This window comes from Indicator indicator, chromosome 14 (assembly GCF_027791375.1).
Source record: "Indicator indicator isolate 239-I01 chromosome 14, UM_Iind_1.1, whole genome shotgun sequence".
Taxonomy (NCBI): Eukaryota; Metazoa; Chordata; class Aves; order Piciformes; family Indicatoridae; genus Indicator; species Indicator indicator.
The window spans coordinates 26,187,413-26,208,238 of record NC_072023.1 but is presented as its reverse complement, the minus strand read 5'-3'; the positions used below and the strand labels follow the sequence as shown (position 1 = coordinate 26,208,238).

At 44.6% G+C, this 20,826-nt stretch overlaps 1 protein-coding gene across 1 annotated transcript in view; it reads right to left on the bottom strand.

Moving 5' to 3' along the window:
- CACNA1C (calcium voltage-gated channel subunit alpha1 C) overlaps positions 1–20,826 on the bottom strand; it is a 698,267-nt gene that overhangs the window by 227,013 nt on the left and 450,428 nt on the right. The window contains exons 6-7 of the mRNA XM_054386505.1: positions 17,674–17,835; positions 14,652–14,848 (exon numbers count right to left, since the gene is read on the bottom strand). Of these exons, the coding sequence (XP_054242480.1) occupies positions 14,652–14,848; positions 17,674–17,835 (359 nt within the window). The remainder of the gene's footprint in view (positions 1–14,651; positions 14,849–17,673; positions 17,836–20,826) is intronic.

Here is a 20,826-nt window from a genome sequence, read left to right as displayed (position 1 = left end):
CCTTAAGTTTGGATTTAAACTTAGTGCATTATCATCCTAAGGATGAAGATTGCACCTTAGAGATCCTTCAATATTTTAAATCTCATTAACAGCCTTTGCTTGATTGGGTTTTAATCTAGCACTCATGAGTGTGCATAATTTAAGGTATATGAATAATTCCAGTGAAGTCAGTGGTCAATATTATTGTTACCAGCAGAAATCAACTGCTTTGCATAAGGTCTTTGCTTGAATAGTATGGGGCACAAGATTGGGAGAAATATATATAAGGATTTCCCTAGGGAAAATTAGAAGCTGAATGTAGATAGTGACTAAAAAAAAAAAAAGACAAAAAGATGTTAACATTTCAATGTAGACATTTGAGTGCATCATGAGAAGTGCTATCATTTATCTTGTCAAGCTGAAAGACTCTTTCAGCCTTCCTGGGCCCCTCCTTTAAGAGAAGTGACAAGGAGTAGGAATTTAAGGTCTCAGAGCTGACTCAAGGCAAAAGGACAGAGATAGGGGGAAAAAAAAACTAAAAGCCAAAACTCCAAACATTGTAGTAAGCAAAAAAACCCAAACAAAACCCCAAAAACAAAACCCAAACAAACAAAAAACCCCAGCCCAACCCAAAAATCCAAACCCCCAGAAAACTGAACTAAACTAAATTTGCTTTGATGAGACTGAGAAACAATGGAATAAAATTGCTTTTGAATGGCTTCCAATATAAGCAAAGGACACCAGCTACCTTTGCTTTTATTGAGTAGGATTTTTTTCTAAGCACCAACATCTTAGTAGTCTTAAAGGGACTGTAAGTCGCAGTTGTTCCTTATGACTGCTCTGAAATAGGTCACCATTTTATAGCTGGCAGTATCAGATGGATGCAAGGCACAGGGCAGAGTGCTCAGTCCAGATTCAATCTGAACTGATGAAGCTCAAAGAAGCAGCACTTCATCAGTTGATGCTCATAAAAAATATTTGTTTTGGCAATGCCAGTTCTTTTATTTTGAAGCCTTGAAGCAGAAGGCAAGTATTAAGGTCATTTGTTCTCTCCCAGCACTTGTTTTTAAAGATCTTCTCACTGTGTTACCTCAATTAGGGGATTTTACAGTTCCATATATACCTTCTGTATGTACCTGTAGACATGTATAACCTCTTCTCACAGTGTCTTCAGACAGAACTGACTGAAGAGATGTGCACAGGGATCATGAACTAAGGCAGAAAATGCTTCAGAGATTATTCTGCTATATGGCCACCGTGGGACAAAAGCAAATGATGTAGGCAGCATTCCTCACACGTGCGCAGTGGGAAGAAGAGTAAGATTCCTATATGTACCTTCGTTCCCCAGTTCTATATGTTCTGTTGTGATGGAAAGAACTAATTAAAATTCCACTCTAAGCTAGAGATGTTGGCAATTTGTACAGAACTCTGCAGGAGCTAAACAGAGACATTAACTGAGAAAGGATTGCCTTGATGAGGACAACAGAAACATCAAAGAAAGAGATTCATTTCAACAGAGAGCCCTTGAGGAACAATCCAAGAAACTGCAGCAAAGGAAGATGTGTCCAAGAGAAGAGCGGAAGGGGGCAGACAGATGTGAGATGATGAAGTCTGCCAAGGTTGCTTCTTCACCTCTGCTTACAAGGTTGAATCTGCTGTTAGGTACCCTACCCAAGTCCACCTGCTCTGATCCAGATGAACCACAACTCTTGGTTTCCTTTAGAAAAGCTTTAGGTATAGCTACAGTTCACTGCTATGCTACCTGATCTCCACAAGAGAGTGCAACTATCCAGAACTGACCAAGCACTATAGAGAAGACTGGGCTCAACCAAGGTCAGAGCCATGTTCTGCATAAGATACACCTTGATTGGCTTCAACTTCCTGGGGAGACTGTGTAAAGGCAGGGGTACTGCAGCAGAGCCCTAAAAGGCTGCTGCAACATGTGCAAGAACAAGGCTAGAGAACCATAGAACTGTCAGGGTTGGAAGAGACCTCAGGGATCAGCCAGTTCCAAACCCCCTGCCATGGGCAGGGACACCTCACACTACATCAGGTTGCCCAGAGCCACATCCAGCCTGGCTGCAAAAACCTCCAGGGATGAGGCTTCCACCACCTCCCTGGGCAACCTGCTCCAGTGAAGCAGAGCCTTATAACCACATCAGCTCCTTGACTGCAAAGTACTACCATGTAAAAGAGCTGTTTGAGCTCTTCTGAAATCAGCCAAGCACAGTGGAATGCCACTTTGCTGTCCTGAGAACTCCCTTCAATGAAGAACACATAAAAGATGTGAAGCAAAATGTATTTGCTTTTTGTTGCATACAGCAAGCAGGACTGCATTACTACCAGCAGAATTTGCCAAGCTTTTTTTGCTTTGTAACAGCTCTGAGTCATATTTTCATCACTCATTAAACACTGGCCCCACCTTTTCAAGGATAGGCAACTTTTTTGGCTTGGGAAAGACTGTGTAAGATCTGAGAAATACTGAGAAAAAAACAACATTTCAACCACCTAGCCCTGGATTACCAATGCCACTGTATCCTTCCACTGTGATTTTGAGCATCCAGGATATAACCATTGGTCTTTACAACATTATATATCCTCCTGAGACTCCATCTGGAGTACTGCGTGCAGTTCTGGAGCCCCTATTACAAGAAAGATCTGGAGGTGCTGGAGAGTGTCCAGAGAAGGACATAGGGATGAGCACAAGGCTGAACCTCCTCTCCTGTGAGGGTAGACTGAGAGAGTTGGGGCTGTTCAGTCTGGAGAGGAGAAGGCTCCAAGGAGACCTTCTTGTGGCCTTCCAGGATTTGAAGGGGGCTCCAAGAAAGCTGGGGAGGGACTTTTGAGGGTGTCAGGGAGTGACAGGACTGGGGGGAATGGAGCAAAACTAAAAATGGGGAGATTCAGATTGGATGTTAGGAAGAAGTTGCTCCCCATGAGGGTGGTGAGACACTGGAACAGGTTGCCCAGGGAGGTGGTGGAATCCTCATCCCTGGAGGTTTTTGCAGCCAGGCTGGATGTGGCTGTGAGCAACCTGCTGTAGTGTGAGGTGTCCCTGGCCATGGCAGGGGGCTTGGAACTGGATGATCCTTGAGGCCCTTTCCAATCCTGACAATTCTGTGATGTCATTATTTGGTACATTTCTATAGTCACATTCCAGCTGCTTTAGGCTTAGGTGCACATTGGTTTTTTTTTGCAGTCAGATGCTCTTTAGCAGATTGAGCTATTATGGGAAACCTAAGGTCTTATGTATGAGAGTGGGAAGAAAATTAAACCTTGCATTCAAATACCAGCAGGTCAGAATGTCTGTGGCACAGGATGATTGAATTGAACTCTTTCCCCACTGCAAGCTGTTTCTGTGGAAAATGCCTACTGATCCCTTACTTCTATGGCACAGTAGTTAGTGCTTGCTGGAGAGGCAGGTGGGAACTGTTTACTTGGGTGTGTTTACTACCATCTTAATTAACTCTGTCATTTTAAATGGCCTTCCCACAAGCTTACTCTGTGATTCCAAGGGATGGCAAAGGCCACTGGCATTTCACTTCTCAGGCTGCATTTAAAAACAGAGGAGAAAATGGACTCTCCACTGACTTAAAGAAAACATCAGTGCCACTGGGTTTTGTTTTCACAAAGTGGTAACATTTATCATCAGCAGTAATGCTCCAAAGGGCCATGGCTTACAAGGGAAACCAACAGTCTCAAAAATGGATTCTTATGGCAAAACCTCAACATATTAAACTTTGTTAGTGTGAGTACCCTGGGAAATTCCTACACTCAACTATACTAGGGGAGAGAAAATGGAAATAGTCAGGAAGCTAGAATTTAAACTTCCTGTCATCCCACCTGGACTCCCTGTGCTTTCTTGTGGAGCTTCTCTATTTTCCTGTGAAAAATGGAGGCTCTGTGGACTTCTGCAGCCTGTTTGGCAATGCAGGGATTCTGAACTCCCACTGAAAACATCAGTTACATGGTGAGAATTCCTTACATCAAAGACAAATTCAGAGCTCAAACAAGCCTCCTGTTTTGCCATCTCTTCCTCCTGGTATAATACTGAAAGGTACTGCAATTAAGTTCAGCATTGAACATATTACCCAAAAGCAAAATAGCAAAATCCATTTACTGCCAAGTGAGAAAGCAACTCACATTCTAGAGTGTGCTGGAACTGCTGCATTTTGAGGATGTAAATAATTCCCTCCAAACTATTCCCTCAAAAGTTGTGGTGGTTTTGTGTTTCTGTTTTGTTCTGTGCTTTGTTTGGTTTCTTTTTTGTTCTGTTTTGTTTTAATGGTGCCTTAGGTCACCTCTGTGCGCATTGAGGCTGTGTCATACAGACCAGATGGGAAAGAACAAGCTACACACTGACCAAGGCAGAGCTCTTAAAGACAATAGGCTCAGCCTGAGCAGGTCTTCAGGACTTTCCACAAACATAGCTTGGAGTGTAATATGCCAAGCCCTTGCTCTTGATTCATCCTGCTTATTGAAATAGACAGCTGTTATCATTTTTCCTACCTCTTCCCTTCTCAATAGTGACATTACATTTGCCTCATGATGTTACTCCTCTTGGTTACTGAACAGTAGATCTCCTGAGAGGGGATTCATGTAATTGATCCACCTGCAGTGTTCTGCCAAAGTCAGGCCCCTGTAGAGGTAACAGCACCCACTGAGACTTTCCATTCTCTCTCACCATGGATTGCAAGAGTGGGCTGAATTTGTTGGGTGAATTTGCAGAAATGCCATACAGTGACCTCCAAAAATGACCTGGACTTGTGTGACTTAATCAGAATTTGAGTTTAGGCCTCCAGAGACAAAAGTCAGAGCCTTACGTAGGCTGCCTTGTTTCGACGTAGGTGTGTGTAGCTTTTTACCCCTTTAAAAGGAAAAGGTTGATCTTGGAAAAAGTCATCCAAAACCCCCAAGGCTATTTAGCCGCAGGGCTGATAATTCTTTCATTAGCAGGAAATGCAGCAGTTCCATCTCTCACTGCTGCTCAGTTATTTGATAACCTTTTCATCTTTTAAAGGTTCTGGAAATTCACTCCAAAAGAAAAAAGTGCTGATTTTGAGCACCAAAATATCCCCATGGATGGTGAGTTTCCAAATCTAAAAATGCCATTTCATCTTAGAATTCTGGGCTATCCCTTCCTGCCTGTATTTTGTATTTACATTTGCATGACTGATCACCCAGAAAGGATTTCCTGCCTGTTTGAGGGTATTGCTATTTCATCACCGCTGCTATTTATCTCCTGATAAGCAAATTCTGCAAGTATATCAGAACAGCACTGGTGGCTGCATGCACAGGAATACACAAGCACCATTCATTGCTTTACATAGCTAATTAAGTCCTTAAAAATAAAGATAATGAAAGACAGTACTGTAAGCTGTAGATAATCACTGCCTTCTTTATGAAGTGGAGGCATGGCTGTCAATTTTCTTTTTTTAACACTCGTTTCCTTTGTAGGCAAGTCCCAACCTATGATATTCCTAGAAATCCATTCTACATGATGGAATCCACCTTCCAGTTGTGAAAGTATAACCAAAATTCTCAAATGAAATGCACAGTGTCCAGAACTCATACAGCTAACAAATCTTCATCTGATAGGCTCACCAGCCACTCACAGAGTGGATAAGCACTAGAGGTTCACTGGAGAAACCACCAGCAAAGAGCCTCAATGATGCAGCTGCAGAAGTGGCAGAGAAGACTCTTCTCTTTCTTCTGAGCCTTACCAGCAACACCAAGCAGGAGAGATAAGCACAATGTCCAGGACTGATCTGTTCTAGATATGCTTTAAAAATCCACAGTGGGGATGTCCTGTGGCAAACACTCCTGTGATTGAGTCCCAAAGCCTTTGTTTACTACTTCTGGTCAAACACTCCTGTGATTGAGTCCCAAAGCCTTTGTTTACTACTTCTGGTCAAACACTCCTGTGATTGAGTCCCAAACCCTTTGTCTTCTACTTCTGGTCAAACACTCCTGTGATTGAGTCCCAAACCCTTTGTTTTCTACTCCTGGTCAAACACTCCTGTGATTGAGTCCCAAATCCTTCATTTTCTACTTCTGGTCACTTTGCTTCTTCCTGGAGAGGTGCCCAATATTGGGTTTAGGCCTACAATTTGGGTGCAGTTCAGAGAACTGCAGCTAGAGGAGTGTTCTAGAGGAGGCCATGGGCTCAGCTGGACTACAGACTTATGATGGTATGATGCAGCCATCATCATAAGCCCTCAAGACCTGCTTAGGCAGAAATCCCACTGAAACCAAGGACTAAAGTCAATATTAATGGCCCAATTTATCTCTGCAGGCAAGAAAGACCACACTCATAGTAAGAGTGGTGAAGGTTTAGTTGCATTGCCCTCTGTTTTGAAAGCAAGATGTTGAAAGAAACCAAATCAAAACAAAGGTGAGTTTTATGCACAGTCAGTCCTAAAGCTATCACTTAGGTGCTGACTTGAGGCATACTCCCCTACCCTTTCTTTCCCAAGGTCTATGTAATGAACCAAAGTCTGATATTAGTGAATTTTTCTACTGGATATGGGTCCAAACTTAACAACTCTGAAAATGATTGTTTCACAAGGCAACAATCATCAGTTCTTGACACACCTGTAGTAGGGCCCAAGCAGTGCACCCACAAACAGAGACACTGCAAATCTGAATTACATAGAAGTGCCTCAGTAGCTTAGTTCTTAATTTTATAGCTCTGAGCTAAGAGATTAAAGACAAGGAAGGTCTCTGTGGTGACAAGATAACAGCAATTAGGAAACAGTCTAAGGAAGAACAAAAGAAGAAAGGGAAGAGCAAGGGCAACAGAGAGACAGGGCTATTAAAGAGGTCCTTCCCACGCAGGAGCACTGGGCAGAGGGTCTCCATTAACACCTCACCATGACCAACCTGAAGAATCTTATTTTTAATGGAAAGTTTCTTTCCTTATAGATGAGAGGTCCAAAGCTGAGGTCTGAAGGGCTCATGAAAGCTTCATTTCACACAGCAAGTCCATAGTTTGTATTGAACACATGTTCAGAGGCAGGTTTTTGTGACAGGTGGCAACCAGCAAGTCGTTGCTGTTACTCTCAGGGCAGGCAACCACAGCGGTTGCTCATGAGAAAGAGGAGAATGGATTTAGATCAGCATTTATGCAACTTAAGGACACTGCTTTATCAGTGCCCTTCAGGCCTCTGAACTATGGGCCCTCTCCCCTCACACCACACTCCCCCCCAGTTACAGCAAACAGAGAGGAAACAATCCCTGCAGTCACAGAGATGGGTTGCTCATATTTGCATGCTTTGTACATTTCTCACAGCCATGCAAAACCCTGCCAAAAAGATGATGAACAAAACCCCACAGCCCTCAACCCAACAACAATGAAGGCCCAGCATTTTCTTGGAGGAGTAGGAGTGGATGAGGAATAAACATCATGGAAACACGTAGACAGATATATTCTTAGTATCAGATCATTCTCTTGTGTGGAAAGCCTTACTAATTCAAGCTTAAATGCTGCAGGAATAAAGGACTGGAAGGAAAAACACAGCTGGCGAAAATTGGGGGGTTGCAGCTCTGCCCTCAATGTCTTTCACTGGGTGGCAATATCTCTGTTTTCCTCACATCATCTTCCTCATCAGCTGCAATGGGCTGTGGGGGTGTGTGTGTGAGAGAAGCTCACAAGATGTATCAGTGCTGCCAGTAAAGCAAATTGTATCCCTTGTCCAGTTTGTTGTGTTTTGATTTCATGACGGAGATTGTAAGGGTGTCTGTAAGGCTTCAGTTTCAATCTCCTTCAGTATGACCTTACAGATTAAGGTATGGAAGGATCTTCCAGGACAGCCTCTGTTTGCTACTCTGTGCTGGATGTGATGATTCTCAACATTTCCACTGACTCAATATCACTACATTGTGATAGTTCTACTGCACCTTTTTTTAGACTAATAAAACATTTTCTTGCCTTGGGGCTGGGTAAGCCTACCAAGGATTGTTCAGTGAAATTTGAGAGAGTCAACCTATTCTGTGCCACTGCAGGCAATATTTCCAGAGAGAGGTTAGTGCTCTGCATCTCCTCCAGACCTGACTGATGGCAGGCTTAAGGCTGCTCATTATTAATAACCATTGAGTAGATCAAATAGAATCACTTGATCCTAGAATTCAAGCTGCTATGGGCAAGTTGTACACAGGACATCTCAGGACCAGCTTCTCCACTGCCCAGAAGTGTGAGTAGCCTGATGAAATAACGCATGGATGCATTTTGCACTTGCTTTGTGCTCTGTTTCCATTTACATATCCAATTGCTTAGGTGCAGGGGAGTGGAGAGACCAGGCACATAAAACTAAAGCTCCAGTGGGCAGCTTTGCATGCAGTGGCACAGGCCTCCTCCAACTGCAGAAAGCACATTTCACACAAAGCCTTTCTAGAAAAAGAGCACTGTCTGAATTGTGTTTAACTCAGAAGCAAAGCTTCCCCTGAAGGACAGTAACCAACTGATTTAAAATAATTAAAAAGAAGCCCCAGTAGGGAAGGTTGAAAGAAAATCTCCTCAGATCAGTAAAAGATTAAAGGGAAGACAACAAATTCTTACAAACATTTAAACTGGATGTTACAAACAGCACAGGGACTGAGAGGGCTCTGCAGAGGGACCTTGCCAGGATGGATAGATGGGCAGAGTCCAATGGCATGAGATTTAACAAGTGTAGGTGCAGGGTTCTACACTTTGGTCACAAGAACCCCATGCAGAGCTACAGGATGGGCACAGAGTGGCTGGAGAGCAGCCAGGCAGAGAGGGACCTGGGGGTACTGGTTTCCAGTAGGCTGAACATGAGCCAGCAGTGTGCCCAGGGGGCCAAGAAGGCCAATGGCATCCTGGCCTGGATCAGGAATAGTGTGGCCAGCAGGAGCAGGGAAGTCATTGTGCCCTGTGCTCAGCACTGGTTAGACCACACCTTGAGTCCTGTGTCCAGTTCTGGGCTCCTCAATTCAAGAGAGATGTTGAGATGCTGGAAGGTGTCCAGAGAAGGGCAATAAGGCTGGGGAGGGGTCTGGAGCACAGCCCTGTGAGGAGAGGCTGAAGGAGCTGGGGGTGTTTAGCCTGGAGAAGAGGAGGCTCAGGGGAGACCTCATTGCTGTCTACAACTACCTGCAGGGAGGTTGTAGCCAGGTGGGGGTTGGTCTCTTCTCCCAGGCAAGCAGCATCAGAACAAGAGGACACAGTCTCAAGCTGTGCCAGGGGAGGTTTGGGCTGGGTGTTAGGAGGAAAATCTTCCCAGAAAGAGAGATTGGCCATTGGAATGTGCTGCCCAGGGAGGAAGTGGAGTCACTGTCCCTGCAAGTGTTTAAAAACAGACTGGATGAGGCACTTGGTGGTTTAGTTGATTAGATGGTGTTGGGTGATCTGTTGGACTTGATGACCTCGAAGGTCTTTTCCAGCATAGTTAATTCTGTGATTCTGTGTGTGTGATTTTCCTCCTCAGTCAACAAGACAGTAAGGAATAATGGACTGCAGCAGACACTGATTACAAACCACCAAATTACTCCATTTGCAGCATTCGGGTTTGCACCTGCTGCTGGAACTTTCCAAGGCTGAGGGGTATTCTGAAATGGCTCTTGGCTCCTGCCCAAGGGAGCAACCTGGGAATCCTGGCTGATTAGACCTTAAGGGGAGTTTTGAGAGTAATAAGCTCAGTCCTTCTACAATGCATAGGAAAAATGATGATGTGACATCTCATAAGAGCTGCCTGTATGCTCAAAAGGTTCTGTGAACTGAACGCACCTGAGACAAAGCCACCTGGCACTCACACTGGGAGGAAGTAAAGGCAGTAAGACTGAGGCAGTACAGATGTGCTCTTGTGAACACTTTGATGCTCCAGCAGAGATCAGTTCTGCAGCAGAGTTAATGAGGCTGTTTTGCAGATGTTTTCTTCCTGCCCAACATAATTATTTCACATTCAAAATTTGGCCCCTTGTAAGCAATGATCTTCCTTGCCACTAGAGCAGTGTCAAACTCTCCTTCCCTAACTAACATTTTTCTTTCACATTTCAAAAGCAGCCAATTTCCTCCTAGTTTTATCTGCTGAGTGAGAGAGGAGATTGCACAGTGTATTGATCTTGTTTATGTCTAGTCCTTCTAGGGAATACAAGGTTATTGCTTTCCTGTCTCTGATTATCTTTTTGTGAGGATGTGGATCACAGGCTGGGAATTGTATTCCAGGCTGTATTCCAGAGACAGGCTTCACTGCAGAGGTGAAAGCTGGAGGAGCCATGAGGGGAAGCGTGAAGAAGGAAGCCAGAAACTGAAGGTAACATTTGAAGAGCTACTATGTGGAGTAGGAGTCCAGGGCTTGTGGAAGGTCATACAGCTTTCTAACTTCTAAACACACAGTTTTAACCTTGCAAAGTGTGGCACAAGACACATACAGGTCTCATGAAGTGACTGGTGTGTTTTTTAGTGCAACATGCTGATGTGTTCTCAGCTGCCTCTATCCCCATTGGGAAGAATGCAGAGATCCAGGTACTCCTCAAAAGCTATTTGTCAGCAATTAGGCAGATCTGGTTGAAAAGCACCTAGGGAAGAGTTCAAACCAAGGGAATTGCTCTACTGTCTAAACATTTCCATTCAAGTCATTCAGTCCAGAGCTCTATTTGTTGTCCTGCTGAATTTTATGTCAGGCTCTTATTTTGAGGTTTAAGGAGGGAGCAAAGAAAACTCCCTGCATCCAGGTGTATGTCTTTGGAAGGCTCTCACAACAGACACCAAGGCTCTGGCTAGGCAGCTATAAGTCCATGTTGGGGGTTTAAGACTGGATGTCTTAACCACAGAGTTGAAAAGTCCTCCAAGGGACTAGATAGGTGCAGGAAACGTAATATTTTGTTATTTTATCCCTGCTATTTATCCCCATAAGCCCTGCATCTGCTATATAAACAGGTTGCAGAGTCAATTTGTCCCATTTTTGCCTCTCTCTCCCCAGCATGGATCTCTTACCTCTTCTGATGTGGGGGAGGTTTGTGGCCTGGCTTGGCCTTGGCAAAGCCAGTTTGGTAGCTGCACCATGTGGCTTAGTGTGGGGGGCAGGGAGGCATGGTGGGAGGCATGGGGGTGGGGAATTGAAGCCTGATTTGTTGGAAAGTTTTTGGCTTAATGAGGTTGTTGTAAGCTGAAATGGGAATTTGGGTGGTTTGCATTTGTGTAAATAGTGTAAATGTTTGTAAATAGCATTTCCATAGAAATTTCCAATTCTGTGAGGAGCATTTTTATTTCCCTGCTTTGGGGAGGGATAAAATATCTTTCTGTCCACTCCAAAACTAAAATTGAGAGAGTCCATGCGGTGTATGCATGTGGAAAACCTCAACAGCATGATGAAGGCTTTACAAAACAGAAGGTGAGATCCTAATCTTTTGAAATCCACTGGAATTTTAACATTGACCCCTGAAGGAACACAAAGTTAAACCTTGGTATCTACCCTAAACTGCAGAGGAGCTAAGAACCTAACAGTTTCCTTGAACTTTTGAATGCTCAGCACTTTGAATATTAAACCAAGAGCTAACACCATTGAGTTTAAGGACTGACCTCTGTAAATCATCACCTAAAACTGTCAGCTGCAAAACTGTTTGAGTTGCAGACATTTTCCTACATCATTCTTTAATCTGCACTTTTCTTTCAGTTTAAAATGGACAACCAAATCTCTGTCTCAGGATGGAGTTGTAAAGGGGAGGACTTTTAAGCCTGGGTTTCTAATTTAATTAACTGTGTAGGTTTATTTCCTAACAAGGTAAGTTTTCATTTCCACAGTAACACTGTGGTGGATCCAGGAGATCTTTCAAAGTGTTATCTACTTGAGAATAACCTCCTGTCTCTGCACTCTTGTGGAGATGCAGCTCCCAATGAGTCTACAAGGTCACTCCTCCTTGGCTGAAAAGGCAAAGGCCAGAGTTAGATGAGAGTCAGCTTTCACTAAAGAAACAGTGCCTTATGCTAAGTTTAAGGTAAGTATTTATATCCTACTCCACTTACTAAAATTCTTTCTTCCCTCTCAGAAATTGGAATGTTGCATCTTTTCTATTTTTTACTGTCCAGAAGTCCTTTTCCTTTTGATCTGGCTAGCTTCAGCTAGAATGTCCCTTTCCATGAACTCTAGAGCTTACTGCATAAAGCACAACAGGAGATTTGGGCATCTCTCTTAGGAGAAGAAACTGAGAGACCTGGGCCTTTGTAGCCTGGAAAAGACTGAAGAGGGGACCTTATAAATGCATGTAAACATCTAAAGGGTGGAGGTCATGAGGATGGGGCTGGGCTCTTTTCAGTGGTAGCCAGGGATAGACAAGGGGCAATGAGTATAAACTAGAACATAGGAGATTTCACTTGAGCTTAAGTAGAAACTTCTTTACTTTGGGGGTGAAAGGGCACTGGAGCAGGCTGCCCAGAGAGGTTGTGGGTCTCCTTCTCTTGAAATTGTGCAGTGAAATTTGAAAGTGGAGACATTCAAAATCCAGCTGGATGCATTCCTGTGCAACCTGAGCTAGGGGTACCTGTGTTAGCAGAGGGGATCTCTGGAGGTGCCTTCCAGCCCCTACCATTCTGTGATTCTGTGTAACTTGTGGATAGGTTTCACAGTATGAAATGCTACACATTGCCAAGACTCTATTCATGTTTATTTCTGCTTTTACTCTCTTCTGTTTTCCCTGAACTGCCTGTACACCCTCTCAATCATACAAAGACCACAGGAATGTGAGCTAAATGTGACAGACAGGTATGTCACATATAGCTACAATGGAGCCACAGGTTCTGACTTCTGGTGCTCCTAATTATTTTATTAATCTCCACTCTCTTTTCAAATAAAGGCATGTTTTTGTGTGCTGAGACCCAGATTTCCCTTGTGGTTTGATCTCTGCTTTTTATCTCAGGCATTAGAAAGAAGCAAGAGTCACAACTGTAATCTAAATTTACAAGGATAAGGAGACAACTGCTAACTGTTCCACACAGACTATCTAAAGCAGATAAGCTAACTCTTCAAAGGGAAATCTTGTAAACTCTAACCACTGGTGGGTAGAAGGCAGATTCAGGCTCATGTTTAAGAGAGAAGCTGATATCCATTAACAGTGCAAGCTGCCTCAGTCCAGATTATCCTTTTGTGTGCTTCATTGCATCATATCCTACCATGCAGGAGAACCAGGTGCCACAATATGCCAGTCTTCAAAGTCAGTCAGTCTGGGTTAGCCTTACACAGATGGGATTGAGCTCTAAGTGAATTAATTCCTGGACCATAATGTATTGCTGCAAGAGTCATGAGGAGCTGAATCAAGAAACATGTTCATATCTGGCTTATAGGTGAAGGCTAAATCTTAACTCCCACAGTATAATTGGGTTGCTAATGAATTTGCCAACACATTAAGAATTACAAGGTAGAAATTGAAGCTGTTAGAAAGCAGTAAAGGGGAAAGGAAAGGAGGTCCTAGTGGATGGAAGGTTGGCCATGAGCCAGCAATGTGCTCTGGTGGCCAAGAAGGCCAATGGCATCCTGGGGTGGATTAGAAGGGCTGTGATTAGTAGGTCCAGAGAGGTTCTCCTGTCCCTCTACTCTGCCCTGCTGAGGCTGGATCTGGAATATTGTGTCCAGTTCTGGGCCCCTCAGTTCAAGAAGGACCTCAGGGAACTGCTTGAAAGAGTCCAGCACACAGCCAGATGCTGAAGGGAGTGGAACATCTTCCTTATGAGGAGAGCCTGAGGGAGCTGAGGGCTCTGTAGCTTGGAGAGGAGGACTCTAAGGGTGACCTCATTCCTGTTGATAAAGATGTGCAGGGGGAGTGCCCAGAGGCTGGAGCCAGGCTCTGCTGGGTGATGCCCAATGCCAGCACAAGGGGCAGTGGTGGAAGCTGAGGCATAGGAAGTTCCACAGAAACACGAGGAAACATTTTTTTCCTGTGAGGGCGACAGAACCCTGGAACAGGCTGCCCAGGGGGGCTGTGGAGTCTCCCTCTCTGGAGATATTCAAAACCTGACTGGCTGTGTTCCTGTGTGATCTGCTCTAAGTGCTCCTGCTCTGGCAGGGGAGTGACTGGATGAGCTTTGGAGGTCCCTTCCATCCCCTGGCATTCTGTGATTCAGTGAAACTTCCAGAATGATGACAAAGGGCAAGATGAGACTACATTGAGATTAAAGAGGATGAAATGTTTCAGCTAAACATGTTACCATGATCAATATCAGTATCAGAGTCAGGAGAATTTATTCTAATAATATCATGGTTAAAGACATAATCAGGAGCAGTGCTGGCATGAAAGGGGATTTGAGAGGCTTTTGCTCTAACACCTAAGAACTGATCAGAGTAGTGCCTCTGTAACATTAATGCCATGGGTAGAGCACACAGCTCTGGGTCACAACGCCTCTCCATCAGTAATCTGCAGCTGTACAGGACACTTCCCTCCTGCAGACAGGCTCTGAAGGTGCATTGCACACCTGCAAACCACTAAGCCACATGCCCCCTTCCCACATTAACACACCACTGGCAATCCAACATTTCCACTTGATGTAGCTGTGCCAGACAAACCCTCCCCTTTTCCCCACTACCGTTGTGAGTTAATGCAAGCTCCATGCCAGCAACCATGCCTTCATTAGAGAGAGCAAGCGAGAGAGCTAACGCCCTGGTGCTTCCCCATAGCCACAGCACAGGAGCAGGCTTTCAGGGTTAGCATTTTCGGATACATACCCAATAGAGCACATCGGTCCAGCCCTCCATGGTGATGCACTGGAACACCGTCAGCATGGCAAAAGCAAAGTTGTCAAAGTTGGTGATGCCATGCTTGGGGCCCTCCCAGCCAGCCTTGCACTCCGTGCCATTCTGGCACTGCCGGCCGTGCGCGGACTGGGGGGCACAGGGCGACGGATCGTCTTCTGCAGGCGTATCTTGAACGAGAGGAGGGAGAAAGCGCAGGTGAAGAGAACTCATTCCTGCTTTAGACACAGACAGTTTGCAGTGCATCTGACAGCTGTCTCTAGGGATACTGTCATGGCTAGTCTGGCCAATGGGATTATTTAGATCTTCTCATTATTCTCCTTTTTACATCCAATGAGAATTTATTTACATTCTACATCTTTCTGTTTAAGATCTGTGGAAAATTTTCCTAGGCACAGCCTAAAACTCCCACAGGCTTATGCCTTTAAGAACCATGGAGTGGAAGCCTCCAGAGGCTAATGGAGAGGAAATGATAATCTTTTGGTATTTCATTCCCAGAATGTCTTGCACCTTTCCCCACAAAAAGGAAGTGCACAGCTGATTCGTTCTCTTTTCTTCCCTCTCTTCTCCTGGGATGCAGGAAGCTACCTTAGCTGGTGCCGTGGGGGAGGATGGTTCCAGGCTTGTCTGCAGCCTTCCAGGCTAGACCAGGCTTGTCTGTGGCATTCAAAGCCAGACCAGGCTTGTCTGTGGCATTCAAGGCCAGACCAGGCTTGTCTGTGGCATTCAAAGCCAGACCAGGCTTGTCTGTGACCTTCAAGCCAGACCAGGCTTGTCTGCTGCCTTCAAGGCTTGACAAAATTTTCCTGGACAATCTTGGTCTGTTTGAGCCTACTACGTGGGGAAGAATAGAGCACTGAACAAAAGGAACACTGTGGCTTATGCTAGACCCCAGGTGGGGGGAGAAAAGGAGTACTGAGGTTTTGGGGTTTGGTCTGATTTGGTGGTTTGGAGAAGGCTTTGGCTTGATGGATTTTTGTGTATTTCCTCTGCTTTTGCACTGTAGTTTGTAGTTATTCATAGCACCTTCCATTTAATCTTCCAATAATATTCTGGATTTCTATCCAAATCCTGTGGGGGGTCTTTCTTTAACTACTTTCAAAATAATTTTAGGGCCTGTCTTCCCCCACTGCCCTTTAACTGAAGACAGATACACAGGAAACTCTACCAATTGTAATGTGCAGAGGGAGCTTTTGTTGTGCTTCACTTTCTTTCTGTAAAAACAATGGCCAAGCTGTCAAATTGTACAGTCACACCTGAAATGGCTTTCAAGTTGAGAGGGAACATTAGATCAAGCCTCTTAGATCTCTTTGGGCTGCAGGTTACAAGCAGTGGTTTCATACCACAGTCACCTGTCACCTGGGTTAGTCTTGCAGCACTGGCTGGCACTCTGATGAAGGAGGCTGAACGCCTGCAGCAGACAGGCTTCAGTACTCTGGAGATAGGTTGATATGGTGCTGGGCCTCTGCTAAATTACAGCAGAAAGTCTCTGGAGCTCTGCTCTGTTGGGGTTTAGAAGCTGTGTGGCATTTTATCAGTAGCCCAGTGACACTCAAGCTCTGCAAGACTACTGCTTGATTATCCACCCCTAATTCTGTACAGGTGTTTCTACAGAGCTTAGAATCCACAAATCACACCTGCTCAAAATGCTCTGGTATATGAAAAATGCTCCAGAAACCATTTCTGTAAGGGCAAAAACTTCCACAATAAGAAATTTTTTTTTCTAAATATCCATATTGCAGAGCTCAGTGCTACATTTATAACAGATGTAGATATGTCTATGTGGGGGAGCAGGTAATTATATTTGTTTCTCATCTTATATGGCAAAAAAAAAGAGTAAATTTTCTGAAAGTTATGATCACATTCTGATCATTATAGCATGCCAGAAACAGCAACATTAGAACTAGATACTGTAACGTAAGTGATTCCAGACAGTATGGAGGAAGATAGATAGACTTTAAAGATGCAAACCAGGCTGACAAATCCTTATACTCCTAGCATAACTTCCAGAAAATGAGATCTGCTGATGTTATAAAAGCAGAAAATACAGAACTTCTGAAAGCATTTCCTGCTGCATAATATTTTCTTGCTTCTGAGCTGAACTGGGTCCTAGACATTGGCACACACCACCACATGGGAAATCACTGCTTTCAAGTTCAATAAACCCAGTGAAGAAGAGCAGATGGTTAGATGACTGATACTACAACTGAATTACTTTGAATTTTGAATATTTATTTATGTAAATATTTGGAAAGGTCTTTCCCAGTGGATTTGGTGCAAGAAGTTTCTCCCCAGTAATAGAACTTTGCTTTCTTCTTGGCTGCATAGTCACAGCCTGTGATCAGCAAAGGGTGCTGGGCCTCAATTAGGTATTCCTTTTCCATGGTATTTGTTTAAATGAAGATACATTGGTGTAGAAGACTCATGAGAAACCACAAACTGTTGATTTCCATTATCTATAGATTCATAGAATAGCAGGTTGGAAGGGACCTCAAGGATCATCCAAGTCCAACCTTTCAGGGTAAGAATATAGTTTAAATGAGCTGGCTCAGCACCCTTGAAACTGTCTAATGTAGGGGAATCCACCAGCTCAGTCTGCTAGTGGTGAATTCATCACTACTTTAGGGCTGTTTGAGCCTCTGGGAAATTTGTTGAAGAACTCAGTCTGGCCTCTGGTGCCAAAGGTCCACATTTAAAATGTCCACCACTGTGTTCAGCAGGAACTGACAGTTTTTGCATGTAGCCTTTGCAGACAGGTCAACAACTGAGTGCCCAGGACGAGCAAGCTAAACTCTCACCATTAGAGACAGTCTCTGTACATCAAAGGTGATTCATAGCCAAGAAGCAGAACAGAGGAATCACCACTGTGAAACCCCAAATAGGTGCATAGCAGGGAGCAACAGCCACCTGTCTCCTGTGCCAGCACAAATGCTCCACTGTTCATGGGGAAAGCTTCCCTCAGAAAATCTTGTTGTGTATAAGACGTTCCCCTTACCTATCAGTCCCCCTTGCACATGGTAGCAGGTCTTATGCATCTTCCCCATGAATAACTCCAGTCCAATGATGGCATAGATGATAATGACAAACAGCACCAGCAGGGCAATATGCAACAAAGGGACCATGGCCTTGATAATTGAATTTAAAACCACCTGGAGACCTGCAGAGAGAACAAAAGGAAGCACTTACCAGTGAGAGAACAAAACTTAGAGAGACCATCAACTGCACCATAATACCTTGGGTTTATTGCATTCATCCACACCTGAACTCATCTGGATGATGTAAAGATGTATGTGTACAGATCACCTCCTTCCAGAACATTCATAGAATGGTTTGGGATGTAAAGAACCTTAAAGATCATCTAGTTCCAAACCCCCTGCCATGGGCAGGGACACCTTCCATTAGAACAGGTTGCTCAAGGCCTCATCCAACCTGGACTTGAACACCTCCAAGGAGGGGGCATCCATGACCGCCCTGGGCAACCTGTTCCAATGTCTCACCACACTCACTGTAAAGAATTTCTTTCTAATCTCCAGTCTAAATCTGCCTTCAGCATGCACAAATGTACCATCACAGCCTGGATCACAGACTAAAGTTAAACAGCCATTACTTTACCACCACCCTGGCGAGGGAACTCATAACCTATTTTCCCTGTTCTTGAAAACCAGACCTAAGGTCTTTCCCAGGCAGTACTGAGGAGAGTTAAAGCATGGGCAGAAAAAAGAACTGGAACTGAAGCAGGACAAGAAAAGTGAGAGGCAAATGCTGGGGTACCACATAGCTGCACCCCTGAGCATGGGGGAAGATGGCAGACTGAAGTCATTATGGATTATTTCAGAGCTCATGCGGGTCTCAGGCAGAGCCTGAGCTGCTACAGGACCATCAAACACACCCTGACTGAGTCTGAACAGAGGCAGAGTTAGAACCAGCACTGCTGGTTTTGCCCCAAAACTTGATGCTCACTCTGTAATGGAGGTTGTCCAGGTCCCTAGAGGAAGGTATGAACAAAGTAGAAGCTCTCATGGTGAGCAAGCCAAGCACGTCCAGAATGGGCCAAGGAAGGTGACTTGTAGCTGAGTTTGCTACACCACAGAGCAGCTGCAGATTCCTGGGCCTCTGCCTCCTTCTTCTCATTTGTAACATCAGAATAACAAAGCCAGCCTCATAAGCCTTTAGTAAGGATTTGCATTTACAAAGGTTTTAAAGTTCTTATCACTGGTGTCACTGATGGCAACCACTGTCATGGGCACATTATTAAACTATCAGAGGCCTCTAGAACTCTGTAGTCTGCAAATAGCCAGATCAGAACAATTACCAGCTCATGATTTTGCAATGACTGAGAGCCAGAAGCCATTAATGTGCCTTGCAAATACTGTCAGCTCCTCAGGACAGCTGATACTGGCTGGGATTTTTTTTTAACAATGTGATTCATGACTTGTAAATGTCTGCCATACATCTGCCAAGAGACTTTGTGATAACTGTTAACTTTTCAAATCTATCATCTGAGATTTTTGATTTTCATTTTTATTACTTTTTGAAAGCTAATTTAAATACTTTCTAATAAGGATGACACATCTTCTGACAAGCACTTTCCCTCCTAGGCAATTCACAGCTAAGCCTGAGACATTGCATTTGCTCCCCTGCCACAGTAGAATGCAGCAGAAGCAATCAAAGATGACATCAGCTGCCAGGGCAGCAAGATCATTCACTGCCTGCTAGTAATCCAAACCTGACTACAAGCATCCCTCTAGTTAGAGCATTTGTTCCATGCATCTACAGTCAGCTTCAGCTATCTCTTAAAGGTTCATGCCACTATCCAAAGGGAGTGATATCACAGGATCACAGGAAGATAGGGGTTGGAAGGGACCTCTGGAGATCTCCAAGTCCAACCTCCCTGCCAGAGCAGGACCATAGAATCCAGTGCAGGTCACATAGGAACACATCCAGACAGGGCTGCAAAGGCTCCAGAGAAGGAGACTCCACAACCTCTCTGGGCAGCCTGTTCCAGTGCTCTGGGACCCTCACAGTAAAGAAGTTCTGCCTCATGTTGAGGTGGAACCTCCTGTGCTGCAGTTTCCATCCATTGCCTCTTGTCCTATCCCAGGGCACAAGTGAGCAGAGGCTGTCCCTGTCCCTTCCTTCCTGACCCCCAGCCCTCAGCTATTGATAGACATTGATCAGATCCCTTCTCAGTCTTCTCCTCTCCAGACTAAACAGCCCCAAGGCTCTCAGCCTTTCCTCATCAGGCAGTGCTCCAGTCCCTTCAGCACCCTTGTAGCCCTTGTAGCCCTCCCTTGGACTCTCTCCAGCAGATCCCTGTCCCTCTTGAACTGGGGAGCTCAGAACTGGATGCAATATTCCAGGTGGGACCTCAGTAGGGCAGATTAGAAAGGGAGGAGAACCTCCCTCAATCTGCTGAACACACTACTCGTAATTACCATGGGATCCCATTGGCCTTCTTGGCCACCAGGGCACATTGCTGTCCCATGCAGAACTTCTTGTCCACCAGCACTCCCAGGTCCTTTTCCACAGGGCTGCTACCTGATCACCTCCTAGCCTGTACTGTTGCAGTTTATTATTTCTTCCCAGCCAAGACTCCCAGGTTTGTATTATCTGCAAACTTGCTGAGCAGACTCTCTCTGTCCCATCATCAACATCTTTGCTAAAGACTGATTCAGCATGGAGCACTCTGGCTTTCGCAGAGAGATCCTTACATGAAGTACAACACTGACAGGATGAAAACTCATCCTATACAAGACTGGGCTGCTCTTCTCTCTCAGTTCCATCTCTGGATACGCAATGTCTCTGAGGAAAAAAATATTGCTGTGATTATATGAGGCACTTCACCTTTTAACCTAGCTGCTCACCTAGATGCATACAGAAAAGGAACTGCAATCCACATCAACATCACTGCAATACCTGGCAGCAGCCAAAACTGCAACACTCACCAGCAAATTAAACCAACATCCCTCCTTCTGCCAAACAAAGTGCAACAATGTAAGAAAGGTAAAAGCCTACAGATGGTTACCAATCTGCAAATAAACCCCACACACTTTGTGAATTGAAATATTTGTAGCTTCAAATAAATGTACAAAGGCAAATAGAGGCCTCCATTTTTAGGGATTTTAGGAGCCTTTTTTATCCCAAACCT